Source organism: Teleopsis dalmanni, chromosome 1, assembly GCF_002237135.1.
Source record: "Teleopsis dalmanni isolate 2A chromosome 1, ASM223713v2, whole genome shotgun sequence".
NCBI lineage: Eukaryota > Metazoa > Arthropoda > Insecta > Diptera > Diopsidae > Teleopsis > Teleopsis dalmanni.
In genome coordinates, this window is record NC_051846.1 from 154,578,837 (window position 1) to 154,599,669 (window position 20,833).

The 20,833-nt window shown below is 32.1% G+C and overlaps 1 protein-coding gene across 1 annotated transcript; it reads left to right on the forward strand.

Moving 5' to 3' along the window:
- Positions 1–3,754: 3,754 nt before the first annotated feature.
- LOC119666485 lies at positions 3,755–5,503 on the forward strand. The gene is made up of 2 exons (XM_038075764.1): positions 3,755–4,463; positions 4,956–5,503. Exons 1-2 carry the CDS (start codon positions 3,755–3,757, stop codon positions 5,501–5,503), a joined length of 1,257 nt encoding a protein of 418 aa, XP_037931692.1.
- The last annotated feature ends 15,330 nt before the right edge of the window (positions 5,504–20,833 follow it).

A 20,833-nucleotide genomic window follows, 5' to 3' on the forward strand; every position in this document is an offset into this window, starting at 1 on the left:
TTTCATACTTTTTAGCTGGCATGCACAATTACGTAATAGGTATATGCTACGATTTAGTTAATTATTTATAAAAAATTATAATTTCAATAAAACTTTTTTTTTCAGTAATTAATACATTGTGTTTATTATGTTTTATGACATAAATCTGACTATGTGAAGGATAATTTTTATGATAATGTTTGACTACTTGCAGAACATATTGTTTTTCCTCTTCATATTTTGTCAAAATCGAATTATAATCCATCATAAGCCTAATTCCTCTTTCAATCATTTATCATATAAAGTCTGGCACAGAATTCAAGTTCATCTCTATAATCTTGCGTCTCCATCCATGGCGATGGATCGAAACTGATAAAACTATTAGATAGGCAAAAACGATCAAAAAAATTTGTTATCTCTTCGGTCACGAAATCAATAAGGTTCTTTGAGGAAAATAACTTCATTAGTGGGTTCCCACTCTGTATCTAACCAGAGATAGATAGCTGGAATCTTGGATCTGTGATCGGTAACTCTACAGTTACTATCTACGCAGATGGCTCAAAGATGGAAGGCGGTACGGGAGCAGGTATCTTCTCGAAAGATATGCAGATAAGACAGTGCTACCGAATCCCTGCTACTTACAGCGTCTTTCACGGCGAGATATATGCTATCGAAAAAGATGTCAACATTAAACAACAAAGTACAATTCGTCCTTCGAATATCACGATTTTTGTAGATAGGCCGCACTGAAAACAATTGAATCTAAATTCCAAGATACTCGCATCACTGATGAGCATCCAACATCATAAGGTCACTCTTTGTTGGACATAGTACATTTCAAATACTTGGACATAGCAATATTGAAAGGAATGAACTAGCAGATAAGATGGCCTAGCAGATGAGATGGCCAGAAGAGGTTCTGAATTGCATACAGGAGAGGCCGACCTCTCAATACATACACCGATATGTAAACTGATTAGGATAATACGGTGACTAACAATTTATAAACTAACCGCGAAGACTGTAAGGTCGCTAGAATCTTAAGGCCTAAGTTGGACAAAAATAAAACGAAAAGCCTTCAAGGTTTGAGCAAACCTGCAGTTCGTGTGCAGGGGCACTGTGCCATTGCGCCTATGCTCCAACGGTGGCGAGTTCCAACAAGTGGATTATACAGGAGTTGCCAAGATGAAGAGGAGGTAAAATCTATCAACCACTTCCTGTGTCTCTGTCCAGGACTTCAAACAAGCCTACTTTAATGTCTTGGGGATCCTTATTTTACTGGCTTGGAAGAGATAACAAAAGCAAACTTATCGAATCTCCTCAACTTCATCTGGAAAACCAAATGGTTTTACAAGGATAACAAAGGTTAGCAACTCGCATCTCCTGGTAAAATTTTTTAAGGGCATCCCAATGGGCAATATATGTCTCCAAGTAGAAGTGCTGACAACTGTTAGCACGTGCCTTCCGAACATAACCTAACCTAGTGTGGGTTAAAATGTTCACACATATGCTGACTATAAAAATGTATATATCTCGTACAAATCATCCGAGTTATATGTAAATTGATCTCTTAAAAGAAATATTTTTAGTAAGTACATGATTTTCGCCATCCATCGAGAATCTTAGATGGCACCTGGGCGTCATACCTACAACTACAAAATATGTATAGCGTAGCGATCCGAAACCTTGCATTTGTCAAGGGCGGAAACTAAACTAGGAGTGATAAATTGAATCGTTCTGTCTGCGTTATCCCAATTTTGTTGAACTGTGTCTAAAGATTCAACTTCCATTTTGAGACAAATTTCTTCATCGAATTTATTCAAATTAAAATCAATGCAATTTTTAGCCGCTCTTGCTTCGTTTGCTAAAAGGATATTAACTTCAGTCATATTCCCTGTACGACCATTTTCTCTTTGCTTACGAAAAAATTCTTGTTTTGACTACTTTTTCAATTCTACTTAAATATCTATATAAATTATTAAGTAGAAATGTATTATTTTTATTTTTTATTTATGTTTCTTCCGTTTCTTGTAAACATTTGCGATAGCATTGTGCATGCCAGCTAAAAGGTATGAAATAGAAAACAGAGCACAGTCGCTGAACTAATTATTGTGTTTTGCGCATAGTTTTTAACCGATTTTGCTCATCAGTATCTTATTAAAAAGATATTTTAATTATCTATCAAATGAGTATATATTAATAAGTGTTGAAACAAGTAACAAAGATAAAAAATGACCTTGAATTGAAAAATTACTGTTTTTTGTCCTGAAAACCCAACTTTGCTCGAGTGGCGCAACGTCATTTTTAATCCTATTGCTCCAAAACTTTGGGAATATCATTTTTTTGGTCAATCGCATATTCCTAGGGGGTGCGCTCATTAAAAATCGCATTTTAGTTTTTCTGAGCCACCCTAGGTTAACACCAATAACAATTATCGCAAAATTATTTATTCAAAAACTTTGGCAATTAAAATATGATTGGGATGAAAACTTAAATGAGCAAATTCATAATGAATTCGAAGAATATAATAAAAATATACAAACAGTGGAGCAAATTCGAATTCCAAGATGGATGGGAGTCTCGAGTTCAGATAATTGGGAGTTACATGGATTCTCGGATGCATCTGAAGCCGCTTATGCAGCAATAATATACATCAAAATCGGTTTACATATAAACCTATTGACTGCAAAGAGCAAAGTAGCACCAATAAAAAACAAGAAGACTATTCCCAAGCTAGAACTATGTGGAGCTCATTTATTAGCAAAACTAATGAGTAAAATAATTAAAATTTTAAATACAAATCCAAAAACTTATTGTTGGAGCGATTCTGTAATCACGTTATGGTGGCTAAAAGAACCAAAAAACAAAGAGAAGTTTGTAAGAACTCGTGCAACAGAAATTAAAAATTTAATTCCAGAAACTGAATGGCGTCATATAAGATCAAAAGATAATCCAGCTGATGTAGCATCTAGAGGCATCTGTGCAAACAAATTAAAAGATTACATGCTATGGTGGCATGGGCCTGCATGGTTAGTAAAACCAAAGGAAGAATGGCCAAATGATGAAAAATTAAATGGAATGTCAACAGTTATCACGACTTTAATTTCAGATAATAATTTTTTGAGCGATTGATAGAAAAAATATCAAAAATATCGAAACTAGAAAGAACGGTAGCATATGTTTTACGATTTATTAACTGTTTGAAAAATAAATCAAAAAATTCAAATCATTTATCAAAGGAAGAACTAGATAAAGCAAGAAATAAAATAATTCGTCAGCACCAACTTACACATTTTTCTTCAGAAATATCAAGCATTAAACAAGGGAAGGAAATAAATATGAATAGCAAACTAATTCAATTACGACCATTTATAGATAAAAATGGAATATTAAGAGTAGGAGGAAGACTACAAAACGCGAACATTACATATAATCAAATACATCCAGTGATTCTAGCTAAAGATCGATATTCAGAATTAGTAATATATCAAGCACATCAATCAACACTACATGGTGGGCAATCATCGATGGAAGCACATATAAAACGACGATTTTGGATATTAGGGATGAGGAAAACTATAAAAAAGATATGCCACAAGTGTATAAGATGCACTCGATTCAATCAAAATTTTGCTAAACAAATAATGGGATATATACCTAGTTACAGAATAAATACATCCCATCCATTCGAACATCCAGGTATTGATTACGCAGGAGGTATTCTAAAGGTCGCGGTCAAAAATCATTCAAAGGTTACATCGCAGTATTTGTATGCATGTGCACAAAAGCAATTCATTTAGAGGCAGTAAGCGACTTATCATCAGAAGCATTTATAGCTGCATTAAAAAGGTTCTTTCCAAGGCGTGGGAAGAGTGCACATTTATATTCAGATAATGGCACTAATTTTATTGGCGCATTAAAAAAATTAGATAAAGAGTTTGGAAATGCGATCAAAAATAATACATCGATGTTACCAATTCTTGCAGCAGAAAAAATTGAATGGCATTTTATTCCTCCAGCAAGTCCGCATTTTGGCGGTATATGGGAAGCTGCTGTAAAATCCGTAAAATATCATTTGAAGCGCGTAATAGGTGAAACAAAACTAACATTTGAAGAGATGACTACACTTCTAAATCAAATTGAAGCAGTACTCAATTCACGACCACTTTGTTATACAAGTAGCGATATAGACAGTATTGATGTTCTTACACCTGGACATTTCTTAATAGGTCGTCCAATATTAGACGAACCAGAAACTGAAGTCAAAAATAATATAAGTTTAATAGACCGTTCGAAACTTGTACAAAAAATTAAAACAGATTTTTGGAAAAAATGGAAAAATGAATATGTCACGTCTCTACAAAAACGAAACAAATGGTTTAGAGAAAAACCGAACTTAGCAGAGGGGCAAGTAGTAATTATTAAAGACGAAAATACCGCGCCTACTAGATGGCCATTAGGAAAAATTACAGAAGTATTTAAAGGTAAGGATGGAAAAGTACGAGTAGTAGAGCTTAAAACTAAAAATGGAAAATTAAAAAGACCAATTCACAAACTTTGCTCCTTGATGGATTCTGACACAATCTATGATAAGAACCAGGCGAAAACAGACGAAGCTTATTGCAACTTAAACATAAAATCAAACGTAAAATTAAGAACCACAAAGCTAGCATGGGCCACCTTGTATTTTTTAATGTTATGTGTTTTACCAACAGTAAAAGCAGTGGTAAAATCATCAGTTGCGTCAGTACATGAACTAAATAATAAAACAACGTTATATTTGGACATGATTGGAGAAGTCACTTCAGAAACATCAGCTTGGAATCTAATAATATATTATGATATGCAACCATACTTTGATATGGCTAAAAACGCAGAGGATATTCTTAGCAAAGCTAATAATATATGTCCCAAATTACTAAATTTTGCTGACCAATGTAAGAATATATTAAATACAATGCTGAGAAAATTATCAGATATAAACGATGGTAATAAGTTATTTATATGGTCTGTACGAGAAAGGAGAAAAAGAGCGCCGTTGGCATTCATTGGTTCATTTTATCACCTCCTATTTGGAATGATGGATGAAGATGACCGAAAAGCTTTAGAAGAAGATATGAATAATCTTCTAGAAAATCAACATAATTTAAAAAAGATGACTGAAAGACAAACGTCGGTAGTAGAAACAACAGTAAATATATTAAAACGCACATCCGAAGAACTTCAGCAACAATACAATGAAATTCATGAAAGAGTTGAATCCATAAACACTGCTTTGAATGAAACTTATCTTGTTTATAAGGAATCAATAAATTTTTTTATGGTAGCAAGACAGTTATCAGATATGATAGAAGAATGTTCTCAAATTCAATCTGAAGTAATGGAACTCTTAATGGGCGTTAACCATGGAAAATTAAATCCAGCACTTATAAAACCATCACAGTTACATCGCGAAATAATAAAAATAAGAGATATAATTCCCGAAAATCAAATGCTACCTGGTAAAAAACTGGAACGGAGTTAGAACCCATATACAAGTTATTAAAAGCAAAAGGGCTATTTATTGGAAACAAATTAGTAATTAACGCAAAAATTCCACTGTTCAGCAAGCAATCATCTACGATATATAAAATAATACCTATATCAATCAATCAAGGTGTAAAATATATAATTCCGAAAGTTATGTCATCATTTTTACTATATAATCTCGAAATAAATGCATATCAATTGATGGATCCTCTGACATGGAGTCAATGCAACAAGATAGAAGAACAACAATTTACTTGTAAAGGTAATTTTCCGTGGAAGGATGCAAACGATAATTCTTGTGAAATATCACCACTAAAACCAACTAATCAAGATAATTGTCACTACGAAGAAGTAAATAATTCTTCCATTTGGGTCAAATTATACCGACAGAATAGTTGGATATTCAAAACTTTTAGACAAGAATCTGCCCACATTAGATGCTCAAATTCAATGGAAGAAATAATAACTCTATCAGGTCAAGGCATTCTATCACTAACAGAAGGATGTATGGCACGTATAAGAGAAACAACATTAACATCCTCTAGTAATCTGCAAAGCTCCACGATAGTAGAAGTAATCAAGCCAGTTACTAAAGATGCAATTATAATAAATAATAGTAATATAAAACCCTGGCACCATTGGAAAATAAATAACAAAGAAGAAATTAATCAAATAAATAAGCAACTAAACGATATAAAGAGTAACGCAGTAAAGCTAAAAGATTTGCATTTTCATCACGTATCTGGGCACGCAGCACTTGGGTTAACTTCAATAGTGATAATAGCAATAATAATCTACCTAGTTCGAGCAACAACAAGAAGAAGACAACTACTAGCTATTGCAATTTCTACCCGCCGGCAGAATCTTCTGGAGTGAACATAGATTATAAGTTATGAAAAATTGTACGAAATTTAAAAATATACTTTCATGCATAATGTTAATACAATCCTATTATATTATTTTTAAAAAAAAAAAATTATTATATTTAATTCAACCTTTTGTAACTATGTCAGATTATATTTTATTATATATCTATATATAATTACGCTAACATAAAAGTTTGTTACCCCGTTTTAACTGTGTTGCCGTTGACATATATGGATAAAATTTATACCGTTGGAAAGGTGAAGACGTGCAGAAGAGCACAACGTTATTTTTTCGCATGTACGTTAACGGAAACACAGGTAAAAATGCGTTGGCGTAAATTTAGCGACTACAACAACAAAATACATGTGTTTTTCAAAGTTTTTTTTTGTGACGAATTGTTAATTGTTTACGGTGGATTTGTGTGTGCGATTTTTTTCCACTTTTGGAAAAAAGTGGACTTTGTGTGTTTGGACTTTGTGTGTTTGGACTTTGTGGATTCTGTTACAATCAGATTTTTAAAGCTCATTAAATTTCAAATATTGTTTGTGAATAAAAAAAACGCATTGAAGTGGAAATATCCTTTGATATCAATCGTTTTATTTGCATTGTGTGATAGTTAAATTTTAATTGTGATAAATTTTAATTTTGATAAATTTTAATAGTGATATATTTTAATTGTGAAATGTGGATAGTTAAGGTTAATGAGTTTGAAATTTTTAGATTTATTTCAAGTGTATTGTGTGATAGTTAAATTTTAATTGTGATGAATTTTAATTGTGAATTGTGTGATAGTTAAGGTTAATTAATTGGTTGAATCGACATTAACAACACTTCAATTCGAGAGATATTCATTTTGTACAATGAAAGAACATTATGATAGAGTATGCAATGCACAAAAAGAGATTTGTATGGCAATTATCGTGAATCGTGATACAGATATACGAAGATATAATATTTACGACTATAGATGGTGAACCACCATTTGAGAGAAATATGATATCTTTTTTAAAAACAAATGGTGTAGTTAAGAATGTATTAGTATTAGATTCTGCTTTGGAACCATTGGCATATCCTTTACTATTCCCAAATGGAGGTTTTGGTTGGCACGTTAATATATCGCATAACGTGCAACATAATTCTAATGGTAGGCAGATTCGAAATAAAGTTACAATGTTACAATTTGCATGCTTCAGATTTGCAATAAGGGATCAATTTAGCTTTTTGCATAAATCGCAAAAACTGTTTTTGCAATACATTGTTGATATGTACGTGAGAATAGAAGGATGTCGACTACATTTTATAAGACAGAATCAAGTAAATTTGAGGGCAGATGTGTATAACAATATTAGTGATTATTTGCAAACGAATCAAGTAGGAGATGGTAGCTTAGGTCGTAAAGTGATTTTGCCTTCATCCTTCACTGGGTCTCCGAGAAACATGTATCAAAATTACTTAGATACAATGTCAATTGTTCAGTACTTCGGCAAGCCATCGCTTTTTGTTACAATGACTTGCAATCAGAATTGGGCGGAAATTGTATATAATATTGATCCTAATGAATCATCTCATTTCAGGCCTGAAATAGTTGTGCGTGTATTTAAATCGAAGTTAAAAGAACTCATTTCTGACATTTGGAATAAATATATTTTTGGCAAAGTTGAGGCTCTTATATATACAATCGAATTTCAAAAAAGAGGTTTGCCTCATGCTCACAGTTTGATAACTTTATGTGAAAATGACAAAATTGTCGGGCCGGCTGATATTGATAAAATAGTTTGTGCAGAGATACCGGATAAAAATTTGCAGCCAAAATTACATGAATTTGTTGTCAAACACATGATGCACGGTCCATGCGGTGTTTTGAATCCAAGCTCTGTATGTATGCAAGATGGAAAATATTCAAAACAATTTCCAAAGGATTTTGTACAATTAACGAAAGAATCAGTTAATGGTTATCCGTTGTATAGACGGCGCGATAATAATGTTTCCGTTGATGTTAGAGGAAAGTCTTTAGATAATCGTTATGTCGTTCCATACAACCCGTATTTGTATGCAAAATATAATTGTCACATTAATGTCGAGGAGTGCACTTCCGTCAAAAGTATTAAGTACATATATAAATATGTATATAAGGGTTTTGATAGTGCAACTGTTTTAATTCAAAGTGAAAGCACAAACGAAAATGACTAACAAGTACAAGTTGAAGTAGATGACGTTAGAAATTTTTTGAATGGTCGATATGTGAGATCAACTGAGGCTATGTGGCGAATATATGAATTTCCTATGCATTTTCAGTCTCATATTATAATTCGTCTTGACATTCATTTGCCACAAAGACAAAATATTATATTTCGCGAAGGCCAAGAAAGACAAGCAGTAGAAAATCCTAAGCTTACGAAGCTATTAGCTTTCTTTCAATTGAATCAAAGTGATTCATCTGCTAATCAATATACGTATATAGAAATTTCATTGCATTATGTTTGGATTGATAGTAGAAAATCTTGGCAAAAAAGACAATGAGGAGGAGATAAAATTATTACTCGGATGTATATGGTGTCTCCCAAAGAAATTGAGCAATTCCATTTAAGATTACTTTTGTTGCATGTAAAAGGGCCAAAATCATATGAAGATGTGCATACATTCAATGGAATTGTTTATAGGACATTTATCGAAGCATGTCATGCTAGGGGAATTGCGTCCAATTATAACGAGTGGAGAGTTTCTCTCAATGAAGCTAAGACATTTAACTCAGGAAAACAAATGCGTAATTTGTTTGCGATTAATTGTGCCTTCAATATTCCAGCAAATGCATTAGCGCTTTGGGTGGAATTTAGAGATAATTTAAGCGAAGATTTCGTTAGAGATGGTTGTAGTGTAGATGTTTCTTTTAATAGAGTATTATTGGAAATCGAGTATATTTTGTTAACACATAATGTTACATGTACGTCACTTGGTTTGCCTACACCTACAATAATGCCAGAATTTGCTGATCTCGATATTTTTGATCCTTTCGTAGAAGAATGTTTATTTAATGAGCTTTATGATTGCGCAAATAATGAACAGCGTGATACTATTGATAAAGTTATTCGTGAAGTTCAGTATCACGATACAGGATCAAATGTGTTTTGTTTGACAGCCCATGCAGGTTGTGGGAAAACATTCACACAAACGGCTATAATTCGTAAATTAAATTCCCTTAATCTTCGCTGTATTTCATGTGCATTTAGTGGTATTGCTTCCACTTTATTGATTGGTGGAAAGACACTCCATAATGTTTTTAAACTGCCTATAAATCTGATGGAAAATACAGTTCCGAATATAAAAAAGTAGTAGTTATGCCAGATTTATTAATTCGGCGGCATTATTTATAATAGCAGTAATGATTGCAAATTGTATTACGAGTTGGGCAGAATTCCCGTTTTTCAATCATATAACGTTAACTCAAAATATGAGAGCACTCCCCGAAGAGTTGGAATTCGTTCAATTTCTAAAGGGAATTGGCAATGGTGAAGATTTAGTAGAAATTCCAGCAAATTTGATAGGTGTTGAATCTAACACAGTACATGATATTTTTGGAGATATTAATGAAACCATTTTATCAGATAGAATGTTGAAGTCAGTTGTGTTAGCTCCAACTAATGAAGATTGTGGACTTATCAATAACGATGTATTGAATCGCATCGCTGGTGAAAAAAAGGTTTACTACAGTTTTGACAGAATTATTTGCGAGGATAACAGTGAGGTGTGCAACTATCCAGTAGAATTTTTGAATACTTTGATTGTAAGTGGTTTGCCACCACATAAGTTGGAGCTCAAGATTAATGCGATAGTTTTGTTAATTCGAAATTTAAATACGAAGCAAGCATTAGTGAATGGGACGAGAATGCGAGTCAAAGCAATGCATAATAACACAATAGATTGTGAAGTACTCACTGGAGTTGCTCGCGGAAAACGTGGTTTGATTCCACGCATACACTTGACGTATTCAGGGACTGCACTGCCATTTAATTTTCAAAGAACACAGTTTCCACAGTCATCAGCGCATTTGCTATGACAATTAACAAATCCCAAGGACAGACATTTGATAGAGTTGGAATATTGTTGAGGAGACCTGTTTTTTCGCATGGTCAACTTTACGTTGCAGCCAGTTGAGTTAGATCATTTGACGGACTTAAATTTTATGTCAGTAATGAAGGTGGACAAGGTCATTTGGCTAATGATGAAAGGGTTTTTACAAAAAATATTGTTTACACTGAAGTTTTGAGAACTTCGTGATATAAAATATAGAATTATTATTATGCATTATTATCATTTTAGATTTCATTCAGTTTGAATGTTTTTCAATATTTAATTTTTTCATTCGTTCATTTGCCAATTTCATTTCTTTGTTTCTTGCCTTCACTGCATACCGCGATTTGATTTCGTGATGGCAGAGTATAGGAATTTGTTTGATAATTAACACGGGAGCGAGATGTTGTGCAAAGTCGCATTGTCGAAATTATGGATTCAATAAAGAATAAACGCGATTAATTGAAAATCGAAGGATTTTTTTTTGTTTTTTTTTTTTAATTATTTTATTATTTAAGGTATTAAAGAAAATTGAAGGATGAACGCAATAAATTGCGTCAGAATTTCGAATTTCTTTAGAAGAAGGTGCTGTTCTACAAAATTGCTGATTCCTATACTGATAACTTTCCGATATCACCTGAAGAACAAATGTACGGAACAGATGTTAAGATAATTTATTTGTTGAAAAGATTTCAAAATGGAGCATCAGTTCGAAATTTTATCGGTATTTCATTCAAACAATTCATCATATTTCATATTTTATACTAATTATTTTCTTTTTTCGCAGGTGCATATGTGGTCACATATGACGACAAATTTAAATTAAACGATTTCATTGGATTGATAATACAAGGAAGAATTAAGCCAAAACCAGAAACACAACAAATAATTTTGCACGAGATGAAATTATAAATTTTAATTTATTTTTTAAATTGTTTTCTACAACTTTCTTTAGATTTTGTTCATATTTTAATCAAATTCATCAATAAAATTTAAATACTATTAAAATAAACAAATTGTATTTTCTATTGGTCGAATTTCGACCACTGGCGACCCTAGTTGAAATAATTATTTTGCAGAATCCACGACTCTGCGTTTTAAATGAGATGGCAGTATGTTCAAGAATGAACATTGTTTTAATTTATATACCATAATGTTAATTATATAATCTTATTATTTTATACTAGGGTCGCCAGTGGTCGAAATTCGACCAATAGAAAATACAATTTGTTTATTTTAATAGTATTTAAATTTTATTGATGAATTTGATTAAAATATGAACAAAATCTAAAGAAAGTTGTAGAAAACAATTTAAAAAATAAATTAAAATTTATAATTTCATCTCGTGCAAAATTATTTGTTGTGTTTCTGGTTTTGGCTTAATTCTTCCTTGTATTATCAATCCAATCAAATCGTTTAATTTAAATTTGTCGTCATATGTGACCACATATGCACCTGCGAAAAAAGAAAATAATTATTTCAACTAGGGTCGCCAGTGGTCGAAATTCGACCAATAGAAAATACAATTTGTTTATTTTAATAGTATTTAAATTTTATTGATGAATTTGATTAAAATATGAACAAAATCTAAAGAAAGTTGTAGAAAACAATTTAAAAAATAAATTAAAATTTATAATTTCATCTCGTGCAAAATTATTTGTTGTGTTTCTGGTTTTGGCTTAATTCTTCCTTGTATTATCAATCCAATCAAATCGTTTAATTTAAATTTGTCGTCATATGTGACCACATATGCACCTGCGAAAAAAGAAAATAATTAGTATAAAATATGAAATATGATGAATTGTTTGAATGAAATACCGATAAAATTTCGAACTGATGCTCCATTTTGAAATCTTTTCAACAAATAAATTATCTTAACATCTGTTCCGTACATTTGTTCTTCAGGTGATATCGGAAAGTTATCAGTATAGGAATCAGCAATTTTGTAGAACAGCACCTTCTTCTAAAGAAATTCGAAATTCTGACGCAATTTATTGCGTTCATCCTTCAATTTTCTTTAATACCTTAAATAATAAAATAATTAAAAAAAAAAAACAAAAAAAAATCCTTCGATTTTCAATTAATCGCGTTTATTCTTTATTGAATCCATAATTTCGACAATGCGACTTTGCACAACATCTCGCTCCCGTGTTAATTATCAAACAAATTCCTATACTCTGCCATCACGAAATCAAATCGCGGTATGCAGTGAAGGCAAGAAACAAAGAAATGAAATTGGCAAATGAACGAATGAAAAAATTAAATATTGAAAAACATTCAAACTGAATGAAATCTAAAATGATAATAATGCATAATAATAATTCTATATTTTATATCACGAAGTTCTCAAAACTTCAGTGTAAACAATATTTTTTGTAAAAACCCTTTCATCATTAGCCAAATGACCTTGTCCACCTTCATTACTGACATAAAATTTAAGTCCGTCAAATGATCTAACTCAACTGGCTGCAACGTAAAGTTGACCATGCGAAAAAACAGGTCTCCTCAACAATATTCCAACTCTATCAAATGTCTGTCCTTGGGATTTGTTAATTGTCATAGCAAATGCGCTGATGACTGTGGAAACTGTGTTCTTTGAAAATTAAATGGCAGTGCAGTCCCTGAATACGTCAAGTGTATGCGTGGAATCAAACCACGTTTTCCGCGAGCAACTCCAGTGAGTACTTCACAATCTATTGTGTTATTATGCATTGCTTTGACTCGCATTCTCGTCCCATTCACTAATGCTTGCTTCGTATTTAAATTTCGAATTAACAAAACTATCGCATTAATCTTGAGCTCCAACTTATGTGGTGGCAAACCACTTACAATCAAAGTATTCAAAAATTCTACTGGATAGTTGCACACCTCACTGTTATCCTCGCAAATAATTCTGTCAAAACTGTAGTAAACCTTTTTTTCACCAGCGATGCGATTCAATACATCGTTATTGATAAGTCCACAATCTTCATTAGTTGGAGCTAACACAACTGACTTCAACATTCTATCTGATAAAATGGTTTCATTAATATCTCCAAAAATATCATGTACTGTGTTAGATTCAACACCTATCAAATTTGCTGGAATTTCTACTAAATCTTCACCATTGCCAATTCCCTTTAGAAATTGAACGAATTCCAACTCTTCGGGGAGTGCTCTCATATTTTGAGTTAACGTTATATGATTGAAAAACGGGAATTCTGCCCAACTCGTAATACAATTTGCAATCATTACTGCTATTATAAATAATGCCGCCGAATTAATAAATCTGGCATAACTACTACTTTTTTATATTCGGAACTGTATTTTCCATCAGATTTATAGGCAGTTTAAAAACATTATGGAGTGTCTTTCCACCAATCAATAAAGTGGAAGCAATACCACTAAATGCACATGAAATACAGCGAAGATTAAGGGAATTTAATTTACGAATTATAGCCGTTTGTGTGAATGTTTTCCCACAACCTGCATGGGCTGTCAAACAAAACACATTTGATCCTGTATCGTGATACTGAACTTCACGAATAACTTTATCAATAGTATCACGCTGTTCATTATTTGCGCAATCATAAAGCTCATTAAATAAACATTCTTCTACGAAAGGATCAAAAATATCGAGATCAGCAAATTCTGGCATTATTGTAGGTGTAGGCAAACCAAGTGACGTACATGTAACATTATGTGTTAACAAAATATACTCGATTTCCAATAATACTCTATTAAAAGAAACATCTACACTACAACCATCTCTAACGAAATCTTCGCTTAAATTATCTCTAAATTCCACCCAAAGCGCTAATGCATTTGCTGGAATATTGAAGGCACAATTAATCGCAAACAAATTACGCATTTGTTTTCCTGAGTTAAATGTCTTAGCTTCATTGAGAGAAACTCTCCACTCGTTATAATTGGACGCAATTCCCCTAGCATGACATGCTTCGATAAATGTCCTATAAACAATTCCATTGAATGTATGCACATCTTCATATGATTTTGGCCCTTTTACATGCAACAAAAGTAATCTTAAATGGAATTGCTCAATTTCTTTGGGAGACACCATATACATCCGAGTAATAATTTTATCTCCTCCTCATTGTCTTTTTTGCCAAGATTTTCTACTATCAATCCAAACATAATGCAATGAAATTTCTATATACGTATATTGATTAGCAGATGAATCACTTTGATTCAATTGAAAGAAAGCTAATAGCTTCGTAAGCTTAGGATTTTCTACTGCTTGTCTTTCTTGGCCTTCGCGAAATATAATATTTTGTCTTTGTGGCAAATGAATGTCAAGACGAATTATAATATGAGACTGAAAATGCATAGGAAATTCATATATTCGCCACATAGCCTCAGTTGATCTCACATATCGACCATTCAAAAAATTTCTAACGTCATCTACTTCAACTTGTACTTGTTAGTCATTTTCGTTTGTGCTTTCACTTTGAATTAAAACAGTTGCACTATCAAAACCCTTATATACATATTTATATATGTACTTAATACTTTTGACGGAAGTGCACTCCTCGACATTAATGTGACAATTATATTTTGCATACAAATACGGGTTGTATGGAACGACATAACGATTATCTAAAGACTTTCCTCTAACATCAACGGAAACATTATTATCGCGCCGTCTATACAACGGATAACCATTAACTGATTCTTTCGTTAATTGTACAAAATCCTTTGGAAATTGTTTTGAATATTTTCCATCTTGCATACATACAGAGCTTGGATTCAAAACACCGCATGGACCGTGCATCATGTGTTTGACAACAAATTCATGTAATTTTGGCTGCAAATTTTTATCCGGTATCTCTGCACAAACTATTTTATCAATATCAGCCGGCCCGACAATTTTGTCATTTTCACATAAAGTTATCAAACTGTGAGCATGAGGCAAACCTCTTTTTTGAAATTCGATTGTATATATAAGAGCCTCAACTTTGCCAAAAATATATTTATTCCAAATGTCAGAAATGAGTTCTTTTAACTTCGATTTAAATACACGCACAACTATTTCAGGCCTGAAATGAGATGATTCATTAGGATCAATATTATATACAATTTCCGCCCAATTCTGATTGCAAGTCATTGTAACAAAAAGCGATGGCTTGCCGAAGTACTGAACAATTGACATTGTATCTAAGTAATTTTGATACATGTTTCTCGGAGACCCAGTGAAGGATGAAGGCAAAATCACTTTACGACCTAAGCTACCATCTCCTACTTGATTCGTTTGCAAATAATCACTAATATTGTTATACACATCTGCCCTCAAATTTACTTGATTCTGTCTTATAAAATGTAGTCGACATCCTTCTATTCTCACGTACATATCAACAATGTATTGCAAAAACAGTTTTTGCGATTTATGCAAAAAGCTAAATTGATCCCTTATTGCAAATCTGAAGCATGCAAATTGTAACATTGTAACTTTATTTCGAATCTGCCTACCATTAGAATTATGTTGCACGTTATGCGATATATTAACGTGCCAACCAAAACCTCCATTTGGGAATAGTAAAGGATATGCCAATGGTTCCAAAGCAGAATCTAATACTAATACATTCTTAACTACACCATTTGTTTTTAAAAAAGATATCATATTTCTCTCAAATGGTGGTTCACCATCTATAGTCGTAAATATTATATCTTCGTATATCTGTATCACGATTCACGATAATTGCCATACAAATCTCTTTTTGTGCATTGCATACTCTATCATAATGTTCTTTCATTGTACAAAATGAATATCTCTCGAATTGAAGTGTTGTTAATGTCGATTCAACCAATTAATTAACCTTAACTATCACACAATTCACAATTAAAATTCATCACAATTAAAATTTAACTATCACACAATACACTTGAAATAAATCTAAAAATTTCAAACTCATTAACCTTAACTATCCACATTTCACAATTAAAATATATCACTATTAAAATTTATCAAAATTAAAATTTATCACAATTAAAATTTAACTATCACACAATGCAAATAAAACGATTGATATCAAAGGATATTTCCACTTCAATGCGTTTTTTTTATTCACAAACAATATTTGAAATTTAATGAGCTTTAAAAATCTGATTGTAACAGAATCCACAAAGTCCAAACACACAAAGTCCAAACACACAAAGTCCACTTTTTTCCAAAAGTGGAAAAAAATCGCACACACAAATCCACCGTAAACAATTAACAATTCGTCACAAAAAAAAACTTTGAAAAACACATGTATTTTGTTGTTGTAGTCGCTAAATTTACGCCAACGCATTTTTACCTGTGTTTCCGTTAACGTACATGCGAAAAAATAACGTTGTGCTCTTCTGCACGTCTTCACCTTTCCAACGGTATAAATTTTATCCATATATGTCAACGGCAACACAGTTAAAACGGGGTAACAAACTTTTATGTTAGCGTAATTATATATAGATTATCTGTTAAAATTATATTTTATTTAATTCGATCTTTACATGACTCTGCTTTTAAGAGTTCTGGCAGAATGTTCAATAATGAACATGCTTTATCTGTTATTTGAATAAAGAGAAATAAAATACTTTTCCAGAACAACAAAAGTAAAAATAACCAATCCAACAACTGTAATCATATTGATAATTGAACCTAAGTAAATAATAGGTTCTCCACATTGCTTACATAAAACTTAAATACCAAATTTATATTTATCATTATTGTAACAAATGCCATCAAGGCGTCTCTGCATGGGATTGTAAAGATAAAAATAGATAGATTTAATTAATTCTAAACAAATAATACCAAAATAGCATATGAGCATGTGTAGCACTAAAATCTTTTTTTATAACTAATGTAAATTGTAAGAACCAGAAAATACAGTCCACTAAAAACAAATGCAACATTGTTAATGATAACATTGAACACATGCTGAGTAAGATTATTTCACCCTTAATTTCTAAGACAAAAATTGTGTATATAAACCATAGTATTTTAAGAAATAAATCAGTATCAAACGAATACTCATGCCTTTTATTTGACAAGTACTCTTATAAATATCACTTTTGTTATTAATACAAATTCCCAAAAATAGATCATTTTTGGGCAAAAAACAATTAGTAAAACTTTAAAGTGCATAAAATATTAATTTGAAAATAGTGCGCGCTTTTTTCGATTTTTGTTGACTTTCCTTCTTTTTGCACAAGTTTATTAAAAAATTCAAACAGCTGACAGAGACAGCAGATTAATTTCTAAAGCTTATAATCAAAAGTGAATAAGCATTCAAACACAAGAACAGTGCGGTTTTGTGTATATATAAACAAAACAAAAAGTGCTGATAGAGACAGCTATTATTATATTTTATTTTATTTTATTACTGATAAAGCTGTTTATAGTAATTAAACAAAATTAAAGTATTCAGCTGAGACAGCATATACAACCTATTCTTTGTTTAGTGTGCACACAAACCACTATATTAAAAGTCTTATAACACAAGATCAGTTATCCTCAAACTGTTCATAACAGTAAACCTTATTTTAAAGTAGAAAATTTCAATTTCATTTCCTATTTTGGTAATTGCTTACTTTATCGTAATGCCGGTCAATCGAACTCCACCAAAAGGTGGAGGCGAGTCAAATCACGAGCAACAATCACAGCAAGAACAACAACAACAGCATAAAACGCACCAACAAGCTGTCCTATGCTCAAAAGCATCCAATAATTATAATCAAACAACACTTCTACAATCAAATCAACAGTTACAACTGCAAGAAAAATCACTGCAAACCCAACAAAAACAACCACAACAGAACCAGCAAATAGAGAAACAACAAATACAGCAGGAGTACCACATAAAACTCCAACAATCAAACCATCATCAACACAATGCACCATCAAAACTCATTCAGAATTTGAAAAACTCTGATATTAACACCAGAACTGCAAACACAACGGAAGATGCAAACACAAATAAAAACAGTGGCTTCAACACGCCAGTAGTGAATAAGAGAATTCGTAGCTCCCCTGGTAAGTAAATCAATGAAATAAGCACCAAAAAGCACAAACAAAACAAAAAACAGTACACATTAAACGAATATTTCTTAGGTACAAATAGATTTGCTGTCCTAACAACTGATAACGATAAAGAACCCACTAAAGATAGCAAAACAACACAAAATCAAACGGCTAAAAATAAAAAACCTCCACCCATTTATGTGCAAAAAATACAGCTGCTAGACAACCTAATTAAAACATTAGATGCACTACAAATATCTAAATTTGAAATTCGTGTATTACAAAATAATGAAATAAAAATCCAGCCATACGAATCAGTAGATTACACTAGCGTAGTAAAATTTCTTAAAGAAAAGAGCGTACTACACGTATAAGCCAAAAGAAGAAAGGGGGTTTAAGATCTTCCTACGCGGTATGCACCACTTAGTTAACAAAAATGAAATTATATTAGAGCTAGCTGAACTAGGACATGAAGTATGCAATATACAAAACGTATTACATCCGCGCACAAAATCTCCATTAAACCTATTTACAATCGAAATTAAACAAGATGTAAATAGCAAGGAAATATACAATATCAAAGACCTACTGCACTGCAAAATAAATTTTGAACCTCCCCATCCAAAAAGAACAACACCACAATGTACCAACTGTCAAAAGTATGGACACACAAAAATTTTTGTACAAGAAGTTCAATCTGTGTTAAATGCTCCGAAGGACATAAAACAATTGACTGTCCCACGAAAGGTAAGAACAACGTCGTTAAATGCGCATTCTGTAAAGAGAATCACACTGCAAACTACAAAGGTTGTACAGTCTATAAAACTCTTCAAATCAAACGATTCCCAGCTCTTCGCACAAAACAACAAAAACCACATCTCAAAATAATGAAATATCTCTGCCAACTAAAGCTGTTACGAACCTAATAACCACCACCTAACAAACCCAACAAATCCAACCAGCTAAAACATACGCCGAAATAATAAAATCGCATCCAACTCAATCCATTCCAATAAACAATGAACCAAACAACTCCGAATTTGCTGAACTCCAGCAAATGATGAAACAGCTTATGACGCAAGTTGCCAACGTTATACATATTTTAACCATTCTAATCATCAAACTCGATGGACAGAAATAAATTACAAATTTTAGCTTGGAATGCAAACGGTCTCAGCAAACAACTACTAGAACTGAGAACATACTTAAATATCAATTCCATTGATGTACTACTGGTATCAGAGACACACCTCACAGATAAAAGTTTCATCAAAATTCCGAACTATTCGATATATCATACAAATCATCCCGACAACAAAGACCATGGTGGAACAGCAGTAATTATTAAGCAAAATATGCAATGCTCAATAGCTAGTATATACCAAACAGAACAAATTCAAGCTACAAGTGTCCATATTCAAGATGCAAAAGGTGAGTTAACAGTATCAGCTATTTACTGCCCTCCGAAACACAATGTTGGAATCACGTCGGGGTCACCAAAATGTACGATCAAACCAAAATGTCTGATCAACGTTGGAATCAACTATTTGCAAGCACTGAACACTTGAATCCAGTACTTATGTTGATTCTATTTAAAGAAGAAAACCACTGAGTACTTGAACCCAGAGATTTCGACGATTGTCCTAATTATCCTAGTCACTGAACACTTAAATCCAGTGAATAGGCGCTTATGTGACGTAAATTTAGCACTTGAACTAAATTTACAAAGCTAATAGAATAAAGAAATGAATCAATAACGAATGTGGCTTCGCATCAATTGAATTGTCAAAAATTCAATTGTGCCTTTTATTTAAAATTAATAATCAATTTACAACAAATAAATTAACTTAAATAACCTTGACCATGCATGCCAAACAATGAACTTGTTACAAACTGTAAGAGTGCATTTTCTTGCAGACGAAATTTGACGCTTTTGTTTTCATGAGCAAATAAATCAGTATCAAACGAATACTCATGCCTTTTATTTGACAAGTACTCTTATAAATATCACTTTTGTTATTAATACAAATTCCCAAAAATAGATCATTTTTGGGCAAAAAACAATTAGTAAAACTTTAAAGTGCATAAAATATTAATTTGAAAATAGTGCGCGCTTTTTTCGATTTTTGTTGACTTTCCTTCTTTTTGCACAAGTTTATTAAAAAATTCAAACAGCTGACAGAGACAGCAGATTAATTTCTAAAGCTTATAATCAAAAGTGAATAAGCATTCAAACACAAGAACAGTGCGGTTTTGTGTATATATAAACAAAACAAAAAGTGCTGATAGAGACAGCTATTATTATATTTTATTTTATTTTATTACTGATAAAGCTGTTTATAGTAATTAAACAAAATTAAAGTATTCAGCTGAGACAGCATATACAACCTATTC